Here is a 20,454-nt window from a genome sequence, read left to right as displayed (position 1 = left end):
TGTTTTGCATAAAGGCAAATGTCTTCATGCATGTAAGGCAACTTTGGCTTCCTTCGGCTATAAATAGGACCATGAGCAAGCATTCACAACACACCACAAGAGAAGAACAACAAAGAGAAAGAGAGTCTTGCTCGAGAGAAAAGTCATCCTCATAGAGAGTTTTCTTGTGAAAGAAATAGTGAGCCAATTTATGAGAGTGTTCCTTACAAATTGAGAGATATATTGTAGGGAGATCCACCTAAGGGTGAAGTTGTTGTATTCCTATTATCATTATAGTGGAAGTTTTAAGAGGCCCAAAGATCCCGTGGTTTTTCCCTTTCTCACATTGAGAAGGTTTTCCACGTTAAAATTATCTCTATGTCATTACGTTTATATTTTACGTTTCCACTAGTGCCTATTTTAAGTTCACGGAGGAGAGAAATTATGTAGACATTTTCCAACACAATTATCATCCTAACATTTATCATTGTGTTAAATAATCAAAGTATAGGTGATCTTCAATTGTACTTTTTCAACAAACAAACTGCTAATTTTGATCGATTATTATTTATAAGTGTATGTGCACACTCTTCCTCTCTCTGCCACACACAACACATGCTTTAATAACAAGTTTTTTTTTGAGGGAACAAAGTTTAATATATTCACATACACACATGTGAGGGGATTTGCTTTTTGAAGTGTTAGTTATCCCAAACTTACTCTGTTCGATAAATCTCTTCAAATATTTAATTATCTCGTGTATCAATTATATTGAAAGCTTTGATAGGTAGATCAAAATTACAAAGTTTATACAATTTTAAAAACTAAGTGTGAGTGAAAAAAGTAATTGATAGTTCACTGGACAATATCATCCTAACACTAAATATTCTCTTTCCAATACAAAAACTGTTTAGAATAAAATCCATCATACTTTATATACACCTTTTTTTTTAGAGAATACATATATAAACTTGATTAGTAAATTTCATTCTTCAGAATTTTTATGATATACCGTCAAAAAGTGATACTATTTTGTCTTTAAATATAGGATTTTTTTGTGAAAAATACATGAATTAAGAAAGTTGCTTATTGTACGTAGTAATTTTGTTGACAATTGCTATTGTTTTACAAATTTATGCTTTATAAGAAATTGGGTTTGTTAATGTTTCTAAGAGTATTTATTACATATTAAAGAAAAATATGTAACATAAATAGGGGTATATTGGTGAAGAAATAATTAATGTACTTATAAATTTGTAAAAGGAAAAAGAAAAAATTCAAAAGGATCTTATAAATAGGAGCAGAGATAGTACTCATCAATTTTCATCAGTGCATAAGTTTTTTTTTTTTTTTAAATAAACAATTAGAATCATAAAAAAAATTTGACTTATATAGACTAATGGTCAAAGTAGGATGCGTTTATAATTATAATTTTGTGTGAAAATGTAGACTAGAGGACACAATTCATATATGGGTTAAAAAGAACCACATGTTGTTTCCCCTTAGATTTAGGAATTAAGCATGTGAGCATAGTTCGATCCAAAAGACTAATCCTTTAGATAGAATATCACCATACTTTAAATATTATATTTGTTGCTTTGGTGTATATTTGATTTGGGTCGTTAGTTTCTCAACTTTTTCTCTAGTTTTATTGCTTTATTGGGGATTAAGTTAACTTTTATAGTTTTTGAGTGCCTCTTTTGTTCTATAGTGTTTATTATACGAGGGTGTAAAATTTGGGCTTAATCCCTTTTAACTTCAATTGTATTTAATCTATGTATTTAGTATTGGGAAAAACTCATGTCCCGCATCGGATAGATAAAACTTTTGATAGGAGTTTATATAGATGAGACAATCCTCATCTTACGAATCAGTTTTTAAGGATGAGTTAGGCCCCTAATTTCATTATGGTATTAATACTTGTCGAATTCAAGGGCCACCTACCGATCCAACCTAAAATACTATAAAGAAGAATTGCTTCTCTCAAACATCTTTTAGCACAATCATATTGAATCTAAAAATAATTGTTGTGTTTTTTAAGGTGAATGGACATCCAAACATAAATAAAAGGACAATAAAAAAAAATGTTATTTACTTAATACATGTAACTTTCTTTCATCAAAATAATATTCTTATTCGAGATACGTCATGAATTTCAAATTTTAGTTAACCGAAGTTAAACCCTTCTGCATTATGATTCCTGAAATGTATGTAATCAATTCTTCTAGATTCAATAACATTTAGTTAACCACCAATTAAATTTGATTAAAAAGTTTAAAACAAAATCTACACTTAATTTACCACCGACCAATCAATTCCCAACAAAAATCCACGGTGTAATAATCACTTTAACACGTAATCTGAATGAACCGTGACACTATATAACAACACAACAACTTCTTCTTTTTTCTTTCTTGTTAACTTCCATAATCACTTTTTCTTCAAACTTTCTTTCGTCTCTCTCTCTCTCTCTCTCTCTCTCTCTCTCTCTCTCTCTCTCTCTCTCTCTCTCTTTCAAACTTCAAAAACAAACACTTCCTTATAGTTACACTTCTATCTCTAACCTAACTGTCACTGTTTCTCTCTCTAGGGTTTTGGAGTTCAAACTCCATCACTCTGAGAACCGTTCTGAAAAGCTAGTACAATTATAGTAGGTAGGGTTTTTTTTTTAAATTTTTTCTTTGCTTTTTTTTCTTTTCTTTCATTCTCATTGTGATCTAAGTTTGTTTTGGTTTTTACTTTGGTTTTGTTAATTTGTTTCAGGTTTGAAGTTTTTGAAGAGGAATTTGAAGTTTGCGTGGTTTGAGGTAGGTTTTGTGCAGTTTTATACTCATGAACTTGTTTAATTTTGATGTTTGTTGAAGTTATGATTTGAATGTTGACGTGAATTTTGATACTTTTGAACTGAAAATTAGTTAATTCTAGTTGTTGGCATGATTTAAGAGGGAAAAACAGAGAAATATGTGATTTTGTTGGGTGAACGGTAAAATTGGGTAATTAAGTTTATTTGAGTTTTAGAGAAAACTAAAAATTTCATATAAGGTATTTTTCAAAGGATTTTGTAATTTTTCTTGGAGAATTTTCTAGTACCCTGTAAGGAAAATTAATTCAAAATTTAAATTCGGTTAAAAATAATTAAATATAAAAAATAACACGACGTTAGATGATTGGATGATGAGTGTGTATCCAGGGTACTAGATTGTTTACCATTATTCTATTGTGATGTTTGAAGTTCGAATAATGAGGAAGTAGAATTTGGTTTTTTGAATTTTTTTTTAATGAAATTTTGCTGCGGCATGCTGGCATAATAATAGGATTGCTTAATGAATTGGTGCAGGTAGAAGGATTATAGATACCATCTTATGTAGGTGTGGTTATTTGAATTTTATTGTGGCGGGTGAATGTTACTTGGTGGTGTGTAATGACGATTTCTATGGACTTGAATGCCTCTCCTTTGCCGGAGGAAGATGAAGATCCTTTTGAGGGCCAGGTCGAAGAGTATAATGCGCCAAAAAAGGACCAGATCGAAGAGTATATTGCGCCAGAAGAGCAAATAGAAAGTGGAGCTGATATAGCTCGCCGGGTACCTTTCTTCTCTATTCTTACTTATTTTTTCTTTTTCTGTTTGATACTGTGTGGTTTATGATGGAACATTATGGCGTAATTTGATCCATGTAGCCGACCTCGCTTAGTGGGACAAGGTTTTGTTGTTGTTTGTTTGATACTGTCATGGTTGGTGGTTTTAGTTGGATTTGATTCATGATGCATTGGAACACTGATTGTAGTTTCTCATTTATTGGTATTAGTGTTGTCAATTGTGGATTGTGGAAAATAGCTGTTAGTTCAAACTCCAACAGTGCTATAGCGCCACTATAGCTGCTATTTCACGATATTTTTTACTAAATACTGTATCGTGTAATAACATCAATTTGTTCAAATTCTGCTATGCAATAGTGCTATAGCCGCTATTAACAACATTGATTGATATGGTTTATATGCATCAATGATTGGTACATCGTAGTCAATCCCGGATAGCAGCACGTAGCGGCCAACCCCAAAAGTGGGATAGCGTATAGCGGTATAACAAATAGCGGTCACCGACATTTGATTATTTTTTGACAAATTACATGAATAATACTATAAACTATAAACAAACTTATATATTTCTCAACAAAAAAAAAAACTTATATTTAATATCAAATTTAATATAATACTCAAATCTCAAGAAACATGCATAAATCAAAACACCAAAAAACAAAGGAACAAATAAAAAAAATCATAAAACAAGAGAAACCATAAAACAAAAGAAAACAGAGGAAGAAAAAAAAACTCATCAAATAGCGGCTGTTATCCGCTCCGCTACGCTATGCCACTATAGCAGCAGAAGCGGCTGCTATTTGATTTCGTGCCGCTACGACGATTACCGTAGTGGTTCATCGCCGCTACGCTACGCGCGGCCGCTATTGACTACTATGGATTGGTATGGTTTATGTATAGTTATTTTTGTAAGTTTTGGTCAGGAATCCACTTTCATTTCGAAGGGTTATTTTTGTGGTTAACTTGACTGTATTTTGTTGTGCAAGGAACTATGTTTTTTTCTCCAAAGCTATACATTTTTGTTCATTAACTCAATTGCTAAACTCCTGATTTGTTTTAGGAACGTGAAGAAAGAAAGAAACGGTTGAAAAGAGAACGTCCAGATGACAGGCCCGTGCAAGTATCACAGCCACCTGGATATGATAATTTTTTCCATAATAAGATCCTTAAATCATATGATAGAAGTAAGCTTCCTCCGGGTAAGGATTTCTTCCCTGGACAACTCGCTGCCTTGCTGGTGGTAATTGGTGATGTAGTTTCATTTTTATTTTGTCTCAACAATTTATTATTTTCAAATAACCAGTCTTTATTGAAATGGTAAACTGGATTGCTCTTTATACAATTCCATTTATATACTTATGTTGGACGATTCTTTGGGATATTGATTAGATTCCCCAGATGATATTTGCTTTATTTATTATTTTTAGTTATTCTAAAATTTGTTTTGAGTTCTTTTGGGGCTCTGAATGGAGATTGAGTGATCCTATCATACATAATGCAGATGATTTTCTATTTATAAAATGCTGTTGGATAGTTTTTTTATATTTTCCTTAAGATATTTGATATATTTACTATTTATTTTAGGGTTAATGGTGCTTTATCCCCCTGTAATATAGGTCATTTTTTGTTTTCCCCCCTGTAAAATATTTTTTTTGATTTACCCCCCTGTAAAATATTTTTTTTTGGAATACCCCCCTAATAGGTCATAAAAAAACGAAAACATTCTGGAAAAAAAAAATAAAGTCGTTTTTTTATGACCTATTAGGGGGGTATTCCAAAAAAAAAATATTTTACAGGGGGTAAATCAAAAAAAATATTTTACAGGGGGAAAACCCAAAATGACCTATATTACAGGGGGGTAAAGCACCATTAACCCTTTATTTTATGTGACAGATTAAGATTATTGTCAATGTTAGTAAAACATGATTTTTAATTATCATTATATTATTTACATGCAGGTTGGTTGGATTGCCCTTCATCTGGGCAGGAAATTTTCGGCATGATACCTTCTAAGGTTCCATTGGGTGAATCCTTCAATGACTATATTTTACCTGGTAAAAGATACTCATTTAGACAAGTGATACATCAGCAGAGAGTTTTAGGGAGAAAAGTAAGTAGAATGTGTTTTCTCTTCTTTTTCATATAAGTTTTTTATGGTAGTGATCAATGAAAGGATTTCTAGATTCTTATGAAACAACGAAAGAAAAAAGGGAATGCCACAAACTGGTTTTCAAAACAATTCTTCACTACTTGTCATGAGTCACACAATCTATTTTGCACTCTTGGCTTGGTTCATTTGACTGCCTTTTTTACAATTTGTTGTGTTGGCTTGCAGCTTGGTCTGGTCATTGATCTGACAAATACTTCTCGATACTATCCAGTATCAGATCTAAAGAAAGAGGGTATCAAGCATGTTAAGGTTTGTTGTGGACAACCTACTCCTCAACCATATGTATTTCAAGTATATATTATACCTTTAAATAAGTGGCTCCTTTTTCTTGTTCTTACATTTGAACATCATGGTTGTGGTTTAGATCCAATGCAAGGGCCGCGGTTCAGTACCTGATAATTCATCTGTTAATCATTTTGTGTATGAGGTTGGTTTCTTTCTTAATAGTATTGTTGTAATCTTTACGAGTTATTTTGAAGAATATGGCATCTATTTCTCTTTTACGAGTTATTTACATTAATAAACAAGAACATCACCTCAGAAATGTGCTCCAGTCGTAGGGATTTCTGATACTTTCAAACCTATTTGTTGCATTGGTTTCATTATTTATTTAATTTTTATGCCATCTTCATTTCATTTTTATTGTGGAATAATATTATGTTCTATCTAATTAATAAGTAATTGGTTTTATATCTTAATATTATATAGTTCTTTATTCTTCAATAATGTTTTATAATTTCATGCTCATATGGGATGTGATTTTCGGTTTAACATTTTGATCAGAAATTGCTAACCGCTGATTACTTCCAATTCCAGGTTAGGCAATTTTTATCGCGTCAAAAACACTCGAAGAAGTATATACTTGTTCATTGTACACATGGTCACAATCGTACAGGATATATGATTGTCCATTATCTAATGCGCACAATGTCAATGTCTGTTACTCAGGTCAGCATTTGAATAACTATATGATTTTGTATCTCTATGTGACGTTGCACAAGTTCATTATTTTTACTTGTTTGTTTTCATTTTTTACAGGCGATCAAAATATTTTTTGATGCACGTCCTCCAGGAATCTATAAACCTGAGTATATTGATTCATTATATAAATTTTATCATGAAAAAAAGCCTGAAACAATAGTCTGTCCTGCTACTCCGGAGTGGAAGAGGTCCCCTGAACTTGTTGATCTCAATGGTGAAGCAGCTCCAGATAATGATGACGATGATGATGATGGAGTAGCAGGTCCTCCGTTGCAAGTATGAATCTTATAGAAAATAAATTCTGATATTTAGTTTTTTTTATGATATCATATTATGACTGGGTTGTCGAACTTCGGGTGTGTTTTCATGCGAGTCTTGTTTCCATTTTCCTATTAGTTCTAACACATGGTTTGGGTTTAGGGGGCCAACTCGAAGATTTATTTATTTTGCACGCAGTAAAACCTGTAAAGCGTAACATAACATTCTAAAAACTTTTTTCTGGGAGAGGTGGGGGTACCATTGTTACGTATTGAGTTCAAAAACAGTGGTCTAATTGTTTCTACCTTGTAGAGTGGCAATTTTCCTTTGGAATAATATGGTCTGGATGTATGTTGGTTGTGGCCCCCTTCGGCTTGAGGGGATTGTATTGATTTTTCTAGATTTTGAAAAAAATAACGGTCCAAAATTTGATGGCAGTGTGCTCATTTTTGTAATACTGTAATACTTTGAAGTACTCGATTGGATTAGAGTGAAAGTGGGACTCTACTTCTATAGATATGCTATGGGGCATGGTCATGTTTGCGGCAATTCATTCTCACTTATCTTTTGCTCATGACCGTTTCAAGGGATGTTTCTATTTCCTTAATAAATTCTTGAACCTAGTTGTTAATTGGTTTTGTACTTAGGATCTAACAGTGTTTGATAAACTGAGAAATTTTGAATCATTGCTGAATATTGAAAGTGAATGAGTTATTATATTGGGTTCTGAGGTGACCCATATTTATAGATCATGAGTCATAGCAGACTCTAACCAAACTATATCTGCCTATGACAGCTGGCCACCGACAGCTTAACACTAACAGAATAGAGAAATAGTCCGGTACAGTAGAGACTATGTAAGGCCTCGAGAAAAACTAAACAGTTACACTCTTATACTCTTATCGAATCCTTTTTCCTGAAGGTAATTAAATCTTGATGTCTTTCCTATTTTCTTAGGAGAACCATGAGATTGACACAATAATGACAAATGATGATGTTTTGGGAGATGAGATACCTAATGATCAGCAAGATGCATTTCGGCAGTTCTGCTTTCAGATACTCAAATTGGGGACTGGGGTAAGCCTTTTAAATATCTGTCTTTGATGTGTGAGATTAGTATTTGGATCTTTTTGTGATGACAAGTGGCAACTCAGTGATGTAATTAAAATGTTTTCAGTTTTATTAGCTTCAATACTTGTTAAGGGCCCGTTTGGATTAGCTTATTTTAGAGCTTATATAAAACAGCTTATGCAAATAAATAAGTTTTAATGTATTATTTATAAGTTTTTAAGGTAGTTTATGAAGATACAATTTTCGTTAGTGAGAGCTTATAAAATAAAATAAAAACTTATTTACATAAGCTATTTTTCATAAGCTCAAACCAAACGGGACCTAAATTGCATAGCAAAAATTAAATTGGTGGGGATGTATTCTGCAGGTTGTTGGTACTTATTTATGTTTGCCTTATTGTTGGTTACAATTGTGCGCATTATATGTTTGTTAAATGTTTGTTATTCCATGTTTGTAGAGGTTTCAATGCATGTTTTATTCAAGAATATTATTTTGAGCCAGAATTTTGCGATTCATGGTTGCTTTACCTTTACTGGGAGCCTCTTTAACCATAATGCGAAATCAATAAGATTTTCTCTAAGTTGGAAAATTGATTTTTATTTTTCAAGGTGTTTGGCCAAAAATTTGTTTAGGTGATAGCAGATGCAAAATATCTACTGTTACCATGAAGCAAAAATCAGTGCTTCTCCTAGGAAGCAAAACTGTATACAGAAAATTGTTGAATAAATTAAACTATTGTTGAATTTTGTGTTTGATTTCATATATGTTAACCTTAGCTTCTGATAACATGGTTTTGCTTTGCTTTGCCCCCTTCTTTTTAAATTGTGGTTTTTCTTAGCTGTTGATTTTGCCCCTTTACCTTGTTAATGTATCTCTAATGCATTTTATTAATTTCTGAATGTGCAGGCCAGAGGACACATGCAATTTCCAGGGTCACACCCAGTTTCTTTAGACAGGTCCAACTTATCTGAGCCATTAACATGCTATATATTGATATATTATATTAACTAAGTGGCAAACTTAAGACCGCAGTTACTTTGTAAAACATTTTCTATTTTCATTTTTTATAATTTGTTTTTACCTACTAACAAAGAGATAATAGACTCTTGAAATGAACAACTGTGTGCATTTTTTGGAAACAATGAAAATACCAAAATAATTGTTTTCATTATTTCCAGAAATACATCATCCCTAGCTAGCATTCCATCTTCTCTCCTTCAGAATGAATGGTTCATTTCAAGAGTCTCATATCTTGTCTCTTACAGATTTAGTCTTAGTGCCAAAAATATTCTGTTGTAATTATACTAATTATTGAAATTTTTCTATATTATATTAATATTTAAATCTCTTTCTAAACTTGTCATTTACTTTTGTGCTTCCATAGTTCAGTAAATGTAGTAATTAATTTTCTTTATTGATTTAGCCTTTTTATCCATAGTATGTTAAATTTTGTTGCTTTGCAAGCAGGGAAAATTTACAGCTGCTACGCCAGCGTTACTACTATGCAACATGGAAAGCTGATGGAACAAGATATATGATGCTAATAACTATGGATGGATGCTTCTTGATTGATAGAAACTTCAATTTTAGAAGGATTCAAATGAGGTTTCCATGCAGGGTTGCAAATGATGTATGTGTGGTATACTGCTAATACTGTTAATTTAAAGTGAAAGCTTCTGAATATGCGGTATACTGCTAATACTCTTATATTTTGGCTTTCAAGGGCTTGGCAGAGAAGACTCACCACTTCACATTACTTGATGGGGAGATGATTATTGATACAGTGCCAAATTCAAAAAAGCAGGCAAGGAGATACCTAATATATGATCTGATGGCGGTCAACTTCGTGTCTGTGATCGAGGTTCGATTTATCTGTAACTGTAGAATACAATACTTGCTGTTCTCATTTTGGTTTCAAATAAAGTTGTTCCATAATCATGCCCTTGGGTGTAATTTTATTTGCATAGTGCAAATATACTGAAATTATTTGCAACCTTTTTTTTCTTATTTTCAATTTCTCGTGGCTAACTAAGCAAATGCAACCCTGTTTTTCTAGACAGCATACCAGCTGTTTCTTTTATGACCTTACATAGCAGTTTTTTCTTTTTAATTTAGTTTATTTTCTATGGAAGCAATATAGCTATTGTTTCTATACTGGCTTCAAGATCAATACACTTTTCATCTTCTTATCTTTTTTTTCATCTATTTACTTTGCTTTCTGTTTGCATGATTCTCTGTTGATCACCGAAAGTTCCTGTTAACGTAGCTGATTGTGTGAACTTGTTGGCTGTACATTATGATATACAAAAGTAGGGATTTAGTCCTTTAGTTGAGGGCTGGCTAGCATCAGATATGAATACACGAGGATGATATTTTAATAATAGTATTTCCCACATTAAAATGAGAGAGGGAAATCCAGTGTGGAGAATGATAGAGATGTAAAATGCTAACATGTCCTCTCTTTGTATCGCGCTTCTGGATTTGTGTATTTTAAATAGACCATGCTGTGGTGTGCTTTAGTTATATTTTCTTAGAAGATTAAATATCCTGAAATCAATTTTATTTTTGGTTGATAAAATCAAATGTTTGTATAGCTTTTCTTCTAATTTTATTGTCGATAATCAATGCTTGTTTTCCTTATTAACAAATTTATGGTTAATCTGGTACAAATTTGGAGCAGCGGCCTTTCTGTGAGCGGTGGAAGATGCTTGAGAAAGAAGTGATTGAACCCAGGAATCATGAACGGTACCATCGCAAACATCCGTACTATATATATGACATGGAGCCTTTCAGGGTATGCATTTCTACCTGAAATTGGGCATACAGCTTGAGCTTTATTTTTCACCTGTTAGTTGGCTATTGATATATATCTGAAATGATTAGGTGAGGAGGAAAGATTTTTGGTTGCTCTCTGCTGTGACAAAACTTTTGAATGAATTCATTCCGAAACTCTCACACGATGCAGATGGTCTCATATTTCAGGTGGGTAATGGGTATAGATCATTTTCTTTTCTACTGAATATTGATGAGATTATCTCTTCTGACCTGTGAATAACTTGCTTCTGGTCCAATGCCAAGCTGGCTAGTAACCAATAATTTCAATCATGTGGCTTTTAGTCTTTTAGGTATTTTTCCCCCATTGGTTCTCTCTCACATCAAGGTCTACATACTGCTTCATCTTATTTAGCATGAGAATGGATATTCTTGTACCTTCTATAGCAATCTTAATATCTTGTCCAGTACAGTAAAAGAGATATCATATATAGCCTAGCTTATAGAGGATCATTGTCACCTAGACTAGCTTATAGTCTAGATACATTGGTCCATTCATTTATTTCCCCCTTACCACATAGTATTTCCTTTTTCTTTCCCTCGTGTTACTAAAGTGAATGGAGGTTGTTGCTGACAATGTTTATGATCAGGGATGGGACGATCCTTATGTACCTCGTACTCATGAAGGTCTCTTAAAGTGGAAATATGCTGCTCTAAATTCAGTTGATTTTCTCTTTGAGGTGATATTTTTTAACTTATTACGCATGTCATTGAATATTTCTCATTCCACTTATCATTTGGTCACTTCTAGTTTGTTGCCGATGCATCCAACTAATATCAGCTGTTTGTGTTTGACAGATTGTTGATGATCGCCGGCTACTTTTTCTCTATGAACGTGGAAAAAAGAAACTCATGGAAGGGTTTATTGTTGCATTCGAAGGTCAGGAAGATTTTTTTTATTTCATCACACCTGTCCAACTCATTCAGTTTATTTTGTTAGTTATTTGAATATCTACAATGTATGTTTGGAATATCAGTGTATATCTGAGATTCTTGTATCAATGAGCCTGTACTTGGGCTAGTAATATTATGCTAAACTTTACCTAAATTTTTGTTATAAATAAATAAATAAATAGGACAGTTGGTTATTTAGTAATGAATTATTACACTGCATATAAATATGATAGACTATTCTTTGAAGTTTCTATTCCCTCTTCCACCCTCCTCTTTCCCCTACCTAAATACTATAACTTCAACCAACAATGGGACTTCATGCTTCATTTTTTTTTTTTTTAAATTTAAAGCATTCTTGCTTCATTATAGAATAGGAAATTCGACTGTCTAGTCAGGTCATGGCTTCATTTGTTTCTCAGTACTTACAGGTTCACATGCTTATTTGGTCTCGAGAATGGTGATTTTCTTATCACTATAACCAATTTCTAGCACCCACCAGAAAGTTGGGTATGGGAATTGGCGTCTAAGTTTGTTTGTAATGATGTTTCAGCAACACTTGTGCGCGCATGATGTTGTCATGTTTACGTTTTGAAGTCTGTAGCTTGTCCTGTTTTTTTAGTTGCATTCGGTTCAATTCAAATGCTTAATGAAAATCTAAAATCTGCAGAAGGTTCAGACCCCATGCTTTATTCTGGAAAAATCATCGAGTGTGCTTGGGATGGTGATAGAAACGAATGGATATTCAAGCGAGTCAGAACAGATAAGTCAACTCCCAATGACTTAAATACTTACAAGAAGGTCCTTTACCAACTCCTTTGATTTTGAATTTCCCTTTTCTCTCTGTTTTGTATATCGTTATAGCTATTTGCTCAATATGTTGCAGGTGATGCGAAGCATAAAAGACAATATCACCGAGGATGTCCTGTTGACTGAAATAAACGAGATAATCTGCCTTCCCATGTATGCCGACAGGATAAGAATCGATAGCAAAGGACATCATGTAGTTAGGCGAAAGTAATCAGTGAGGAACTCATGGTCTGTAAAGCTTTCACTGGTGGGAGAATCATATGTTGAAAGCTATATCAAAGGGGTCTACTGATGGTCTGCAAATGAACATCATCCAAAGGTTCATCGTATCATGTAATTAGGTAGTTATTAGTTAATGCAGTAATCGACACTGCTCATATTCAGGCCTGAAACCATTTCTTGTGGTTATCTACTAGATGAATAGTTAGGTTTAGGATCTCAATGTATATTACCCTTATAATTTTTGTTGTTAAGTAGTGGTTACAAATTGTTGAAAGGGTAGTTTTTTACTAGATTCAAGTTTCATTACATTGGTTAGAATATTCCCTGTATGTGAATATTAATTTGGGGAATTACTTATTAGCATTTCATTAACTCCAATGTAGAAGTTATTCTGCATTTACCTCCTTAGTGGGAGCTATGTTGGGATGAACTTATCTAGTTATTACAATTTGCAACGTATTATTCTCAAGCAGTTGGTTTATGAGTATCGAGGATTCAAGATCTTCTCCATTTTACAAAAGAAATCGAGAGCTTTATTTATGAGAGATCACCGCGAAATGATTTATTAATTCTTCTTGTTTTTTGGTTTGCGGAAAGAAATTTTGGTTAAGTTCAAATTTATGAAAATAGTGCATGTCTTAATCAACTTGGCCAACTGTTATCCTGACAAGTTCGTTCTGCTATACAATTTTACATAAATATGGTCTTCGTTCAATCCTACATATTTTGCAGTGTTGTAGTTATATTTGGAATGAATGACTTTGTTGTGTTTAAATGTCTTCATCATCATTGTATATTTCCACATAATTGTGTTCACCTGTTTCTGAAATAAATGGTGTATTCCACACATTAATTGAGAATGACCAAGGTTGAGTGCTCTAGAAACTGGTTTTGATGATGTATGTTTTGAAAACTAAATTTTGAATTTAGCTCTATGTCACCTAAAATGTACAAGGGCTCCGAGTAATTCAAGAGAGACATCAAACAAGTTTTCAGAATGCAATTACATAGATTTAATTATAGTCAGCAACTGATACCGGTATTAGCTGTCTCCTCGACAATGCAAGATTGTAGCTTTGCGTTACAAAGCACACCTTAGAGGTTTTTTCTTCCCTCGCTTAGCCGCTTTTCAGTTATCAAGTCCTGAATTGCTAAAATAGTTATCTAGTTGTGTGTGAATTTATGATGGTTTATATTGGTTACGATCATACAAGTTTTTGGTTCTCTTGTTGTGTGCACAAAAGGCGGAGAGGGAGTGTCGTGGAGTTCCAAAAATAAGTTTTCAGGAAAATTGTATATTAGTAAAGAAAAAATTGTTAGAATGCACATAAGTGTATGCTGCATTAGATAGAACACACCACATAAAAATTGGTATTATTTAGTTACAACTTTTCAAGTGGTGATATGCTTCATATCATACTCTTAAATTTTGAACACTATACAACCCCTTCATTCTCACTGCATGACCACATGAATCCATCTGCGCTTCAAGGTTTCTTGTATCGATGTCGATCCGAAGAAGCACTACAAAGCTCAAAATAACAAACTGACAAACCTGCAGAGAGACTGTCCACATGAAAACAAAATGAAGTTAATTTTCTACAAATTATCAGTCTTATGGAGTATAGACAATCTAAACATGCTGCATTAGAGCTTTCAAAAGCTCATAATATTAGGCTAGAAAACGTAAAACTTAAAACTATAGGAAGAGCATCAAATAGAGGGTATGAAACAATCCTAACTTTGAAGCCAACAAATCTACATAATAGATTATCAAATGGAAATTTGGTAGCTTTATTTTGTTATTTTATCCAATTAGATGTAGAAGTTTTCAAGATGAAGTATAATGCATAAATTGTTTGTCTTCTGCCACATGATTCAAAAAGAGGGTACTTTCAAAACTTTTGAGGTCTTTATGAAACTATATATCATAAAGAAAACACTTCAAGTTTATCTGATAACATAAAAGCATGCTTTATCATCAAGTAAACGCACAAAAAGACTTCCAAAAAAAGATTTATAGCAGAAAGCTAATAGCCTTTTTGAAACCTCTCGACTACACCAAACAATCGAGTTTAAGATGACATAATAAGGTGAAATAGTATAGTATCATCCGACACCTATAATGTATAATCGAAGATAACTAAAATGCTTTCACATCTTCCTTGTGCAATCTTTTTAAGGTTATGATGGTTAGCTCAAAAAGAAGACTTTTCTATGAAATAATGTTACACCAATGCACAACAGGTTTTTCAAAATTTCTAACTGAAATATGTAATTGTAAATATTTACTGGCCATGTTTCTGTCTATGCTATAAAACTTGGAACAGTCATTGACATGTAATTGATTAAACTATGAATTGCTAATTGAATCAGTTGAATTGGTATACATTGCAGAATATAAAAAAAAATCATAACTGTAAATTTCATACTTGCAGACATTCCGAAATAGAGTTCATACTAGAGTAGATGATAGAAACCAGAAAATTAAGGTAAAAATGTGTATTATTTACTGTAAGTGGATGAGCTTGAAGCTCTTCCGATGGTGGAAATGCAGGAAAACGGAATGTAAACCAGAGTTCTATGAACTCCTAAACCAGAAAGAAATCCCTCCTAACTGACTCTAACAACTCAAAAGAATGAGTTCCACTTACAAGGGATTTCTACCTTGCCCTCTCTCTTATAACAGAAATCCCTTGAAATTAGGGAGGGAGTTACTAACTCTTATTCCCTTTGCATCTACAGTCTTCTAGAAGCTGTGATTGTGTGAGTTGGGCCCAATGATAGGGTCACCAACTGTATCGGACCCAGGTGTCCTAACAGTAGACATTCACAAATTTATTTTTAATTGTATGATTCTAATGTGAAACATCATTTATAACTCTTACGGTGGCTCGGCAGCCAAGTCACTGATTTTCATACCAAATCAGCAAGTCAGATTTCACCGGCTCTCATATACTTTTGATCTTATATGTGGCTTGAACTGGTCACATGATCGGTTCAAGGTCAGACTAAAAGGACCGAAAAGTGCAAGACTAAAAGGGCTCTCATATACTTTTGATCCATGCATCTGAATTCTGAACATATAGCACAAGTCAATCCAGATTCCACTACCCCAATTCTATTCAAGTTATGCCTTTGTCCTGCTGTGATGTTTTTAAGCATTTATTATATAAGTGCTTATGTATCAACTTATAACAAAGATAAAATAGAGTCAATCTATTTTCATACAGGTTATAAGTTGTTTTCATAAGCTATCCTGGAGAGGTTATGGAAATAAGCTGAAAACAACTTATGGACATGTCAATACCTTGTTTCCTTAAGGCCTCCCAAACTATCTCATAAGTGCTTATGCTAGTAGATAAACTCAAATAAAACAATCCAAACAGGTCCTAATCCAGCAAGTTAAACTCTCATACTCACCCACACACATTAGTTTCATTCAATTATCAACACATATCAGCAAAATCATCCATAACCAATCAAACCAATAACCAAAACATGGCTTACCACTCTATAAAAGGTTATTGAAACAAACATACACACACACACACACATACACACAAGTTAAGATGCAAACTCACCTCAAACAAGAAGGACCAACCAATCACACATAAATCAAAACCCTTGCAACACAGGTCTTTTTCCAAGCCTCTTGATCTCTCTATCCATTTGTCCAGTAAGCATCAACCCAAACATCTTATAATCACACAAAAACGACCAAAAGGGATGACCAAAAGTAGCTGGAACATTCTTCTCAACAAAGAAATGACTATACCAAGCACATCCATAACCAGATAAAGGAACAAACAACAAAAACCACCAACTAAACAAAAAAGAACACAACAAAAACAATAAACTCAAAAACGTTCCAACAAAGTGCCAATGTCTTGTTGCTCTTTTTGAATGTTGGCTCACATAAAAAGCCCAGAAATCTTCCAAATTTCTAAAATTCATTTTTTTTCTTCAAAAAATCAGATTTTTTTAAAAACCCAGATGGGAAAATGGATGAAAATCTGTTTTGGTTGTGAATTTGAAGGATTTAAATAAAAAAATGAAAAGGGTTGTTGTGAAAATGTGAATTTGGAAGAAAAGTTGGGATTTTTATGAGGTGGGGAAAATGTAGAGAATACAAAGAAAGAGGATGTTTTGCATTGAATTCTACGGAAGAGTGTAGTGTTGTGTTGTTTTGTTGGTGTCGTGTGTGGATTGGATTGGTTTGATTGTCTTTGTTGCTGTGTTGGATTGATTTGAGAGTGACTTCATGGTTAAGCTTTTCTTCTCAATCCTAATCCTTTTTCCTTTCTTACACTCTTTGGTTCACTTTTCTTTTTATAGAAAAGCTTCTTAATGTTGACCAAAAAAAATAAAAGCTTCTTAATGTTGTACCAAAAAAAAAAACTTCTTAATGAATAATTAATTTAGTCTTTAAGTTTCACTCTTTCATCAATTTAATTTTATGTTAATGGGTCTTTACTTTATGTAATATAAATTATTTCAGATTTTCTCCCTTGTAAATATTTGTTTTATTTATTCCTGTAAAAAATATTGTTTTGATTTACTTTCTAATATGCCAAACAAAAACGAAAATTTTAAAAAAAAAATAAAAAAATTGATTTTTGTTTGGTCTATTAGGGGTAAATCAAAACAATTTTTTTTACAGGGGTAAAGATCTATTAACCCTTTAATTTTTAACTTTTTTTTTTTGTGGTAGTCGGGATTTGAACCCCAAACCGCTAAAGTTGATTCTTACATTATTTTTTCATTCAACTATTTAATCTCTCTGTTAATAGAATTAAATGTTTTTCATGATATTTTATTGACTAAATTGATGAATTTTTTCAAAGGATCAAATTATGTGTTTATTCAAAAGCTTAAATATACAAAAGATCCGTACAAGTAAGATAAAAAAATTCTTAGGTTTCTATTTTTTTTACGTGGCATGCCAAGTTAAAAAGTTTTTAATTTTGTAAGGTTAAATTGAAAAAAAAAACTTTTTACGAAAACTAAAATTAAAATTACTCTTCCTTGCTGGGACTTTTACATTTAAGCCTTGTTAAAAATATTGAGGGAAAGAAAGTGAAATCAAAGACTAAATTCTGGTGGCATTTAGGATACACAAGTGAATCTTTTTGTGTACCATACCCAAAAGCAACACTAGCCTTTGATTTATAATTTAAAAAATCAACGGTGACCATTCTAATGAGTACTATGTTGTAGGAAGCATGTGATTGCTTTTTCTTGTCTGACACAAACTCACAAAGTATATGGAAGTAGGGTATTTGCGGTGCGGTTTGGTTCGGTTTTGAGAAAAAAGTCATCTAAACCGTGAGATAAAAAAACATGTGGTTTGGTTTGGTTCAGTTGATTTTAAAAAAATCATCCAAACCAAACCAATGCGGTTTGGATTGGTTCGGTTTGTGCGGTTTATCATGAGATAAAAAAATATTACATTAACTCTAATATTGTCAACTTGTTACAAAATAAACATAGGACATTTTATTTTGATGTTTATATGATAAAATATTATGTAAAACTTATATCAAAATATGCGGTTTGGTTTGGTTCGGTTAATTTAAAAAAAATCATCCAAACCAAACTAATGCGGTTTGGATTGGTTCGGTTTGTGCGGTTTATCACGAGATAAAAAAATATTACATTAACTCTAATATTGTCAACTTGTTACAAAATAAACATAGGACATTTTATTTTGATGTTTATATGATAAAATATTATGTAAAACTTATATCAAAATATGTAAAATTAAGAAGAAACATAAGCATGAAACAAATTATTGGGAAGTAAAGGAAACAAATTCATCACTGGAAATGAATTGAAAGAAATGGAAAGGAATTAGAATTGAACTTGATGGTGCAACAATGAAAAAATCGAATCAAAAGGGATTATTCTTGAGCTATGTAATTGGGCTAGTACATATTTAAGTAATAGTCATTATTCTTGCGGTTTGGTTTGGTTTGGTTCGGTTGCTGAGACGCAAACCGAACCGAACCGAACTGTGTGGTTCTGTGCAAAAGTCATCCGAATTCATCCAAACCAAGTGCGGTTTTTTGCGGTTTCGGTTTGGATTGGTTTGGTTTGCAGGGGAGTGGTTATGGTGCATAAGGAAATATTTATGCACCGTGCATAAATCTCATTTGAAATATAATTGCTTCCCTACACCTTCAAACGAAACAACACTACAACCGTGAAAATCATCATTTTAGTTCAATAATGATTTCAGAGTGTTGATTTGGTTCAATAACAGTCACAAATGTCCTTATTACAGCATGTTTTGTATAAAATTATGCCAAAACCATTTTGATGTGGAAATGGTTTCTGTGAGTTGTACTCCAAAACCATTAGATGTACTTAATGGTTTCCAGCAGGTGAAAAAAACTAAGGACCTAGAGTCATTGACATCATTCAGTTTTGGACTGACACAATTGGAGGAGGAGGAAAGAAATGGTTTCTGTGAGTTGTACTCCAAAACCATTTTGTTGTGGGAATGGTTTCAACAATTCATTTTTTGAGCTTTCACTACAAATCCATCAAACACTTTTCTAGCAAACAATCATCAGAATCATAACACACTACAAATTTCGAATTTTTTTCTTCTCTTCTCTTCTATCAATTTCAAATTCTTCTCTTCTATCAATTTCAAATTCTTCTCTTCCGTGTCCTTTTTTTTTCGAATCTTTGAAGCTAGATCTAGGCATATGTGTTTGCTTTTCGAAAATTTTAAAGGCGGATTTGAGTTTAAAAAGAAAATGGATGTCGGATTCTTGAATTTTTTTTGAAAACGGAGGTTTTTGCTATCTCTGGCGCGGCGCCGGCGCTTGAAGAGGAGGTCGGAGAAGAAACTCTTTTGCAGAGCATCTCTCTCTAAGTTTCAGACTTAGAGAGAGAAAGAGTGTTGGTTTATGACTTTTTTTTGTTTGAAGTTGTTTTATACTGTCTTTTCTTCTGTAAATCCAATGGTTGTGAAGTGTTGATGCACGGTGCATAAGGAAATGACTTATGCACCATAACTTTTCCCATATTTACAAGGGTCTTGCTGACCATTGCCCTGGTTAAGGAAGCCAAAAGTAGCATGTTTGCATTGGTTTCAACAACATTTTAACTTTTAAAAAGTTAAATTTATCCCTTTTTACCATTTTCCATTGCTATATTTCTATTTTTATCCCCTTATCCAATACCCGAAGGGCAATGGTTAACATTCTCCTATTTATAATCATCATTAAGCCAACTAATTTGTATGAATAACAAGTAATGTTATAACTTAATTAATAAAAAATGGTGCCGTCAAAAAGAATAACTTCTTTTTTAAACAAAACACATATAGTTTTGCAGGTGAGAAAAAAAAAGAATTTTTCCTTTAAAAAATAGAATTAATTAAACAAATGGTATTTATAAATATTCCGAATTTTTTTAGTCCCTATAAATCAAAATTATATTTTTTTAATCACAGTAATATTTTCTTTTAACATTTTGAGAACCAAAACTACTGACGGAAAACTAAACATGATGATTATAAATATATGTTACCAATAGTACAAGGACTAAAAAACAGTGATTTTCTTCGACTAAAAATAAAATTTTGAATATTTATAAGGATTGTTTACTTTAAGTGTGTAGGTAAGAGA

The 20,454-nt window shown here is 32.6% G+C and overlaps 2 protein-coding genes across 2 annotated transcripts; one reads left to right on the top strand and one right to left on the bottom strand.

The window, feature by feature from the left end:
- The first annotated feature begins 2,398 nt into the window (after positions 1-2,398).
- Positions 2,399-13,280, top strand: LOC25498713 (mRNA-capping enzyme). Its single transcript, XM_024770124.2, has 19 exons — positions 2,399-2,633; positions 2,743-2,786; positions 3,317-3,562; positions 4,637-4,775; positions 5,535-5,686; positions 5,912-5,995; positions 6,111-6,173; positions 6,563-6,694; positions 6,785-7,003; positions 7,943-8,062; positions 8,963-9,012; positions 9,524-9,686; positions 9,780-9,917; positions 10,737-10,850; positions 10,940-11,038; positions 11,479-11,568; positions 11,687-11,768; positions 12,450-12,580; positions 12,666-13,280. The coding sequence occupies exons 3-19, from the start codon at positions 3,401-3,403 to the stop codon at positions 12,798-12,800; spliced, it is 2,073 nt and encodes a 690-aa protein (XP_024625892.1). The 5' UTR covers positions 2,399-2,633; positions 2,743-2,786; positions 3,317-3,400; the 3' UTR covers positions 12,801-13,280.
- Positions 13,281-14,090: 810 nt separating this feature from the next.
- Positions 14,091-17,140, bottom strand: LOC25498712 (uncharacterized). Its single transcript, XM_013593644.3, has 2 exons — positions 16,396-17,140; positions 14,091-14,377 (listed from the first exon to the last, which is right to left on the bottom strand). Exon 1 carries the CDS (start codon positions 16,766-16,768, stop codon positions 16,430-16,432), a length of 339 nt encoding a protein of 112 aa, XP_013449098.1. The 5' UTR covers positions 16,769-17,140; the 3' UTR covers positions 14,091-14,377; positions 16,396-16,429.
- Between the last annotated feature and the right edge of the window lie 3,314 nt (positions 17,141-20,454).

This window comes from Medicago truncatula, chromosome 7, assembly GCF_003473485.1.
Source record: "Medicago truncatula cultivar Jemalong A17 chromosome 7, MtrunA17r5.0-ANR, whole genome shotgun sequence".
Lineage (NCBI taxonomy): Eukaryota > Viridiplantae > Streptophyta > Magnoliopsida > Fabales > Fabaceae > Medicago > Medicago truncatula.
The sequence above is the reverse complement of the archived record's forward strand: the minus strand, read 5'-3'. Positions and strand labels throughout refer to the sequence as shown.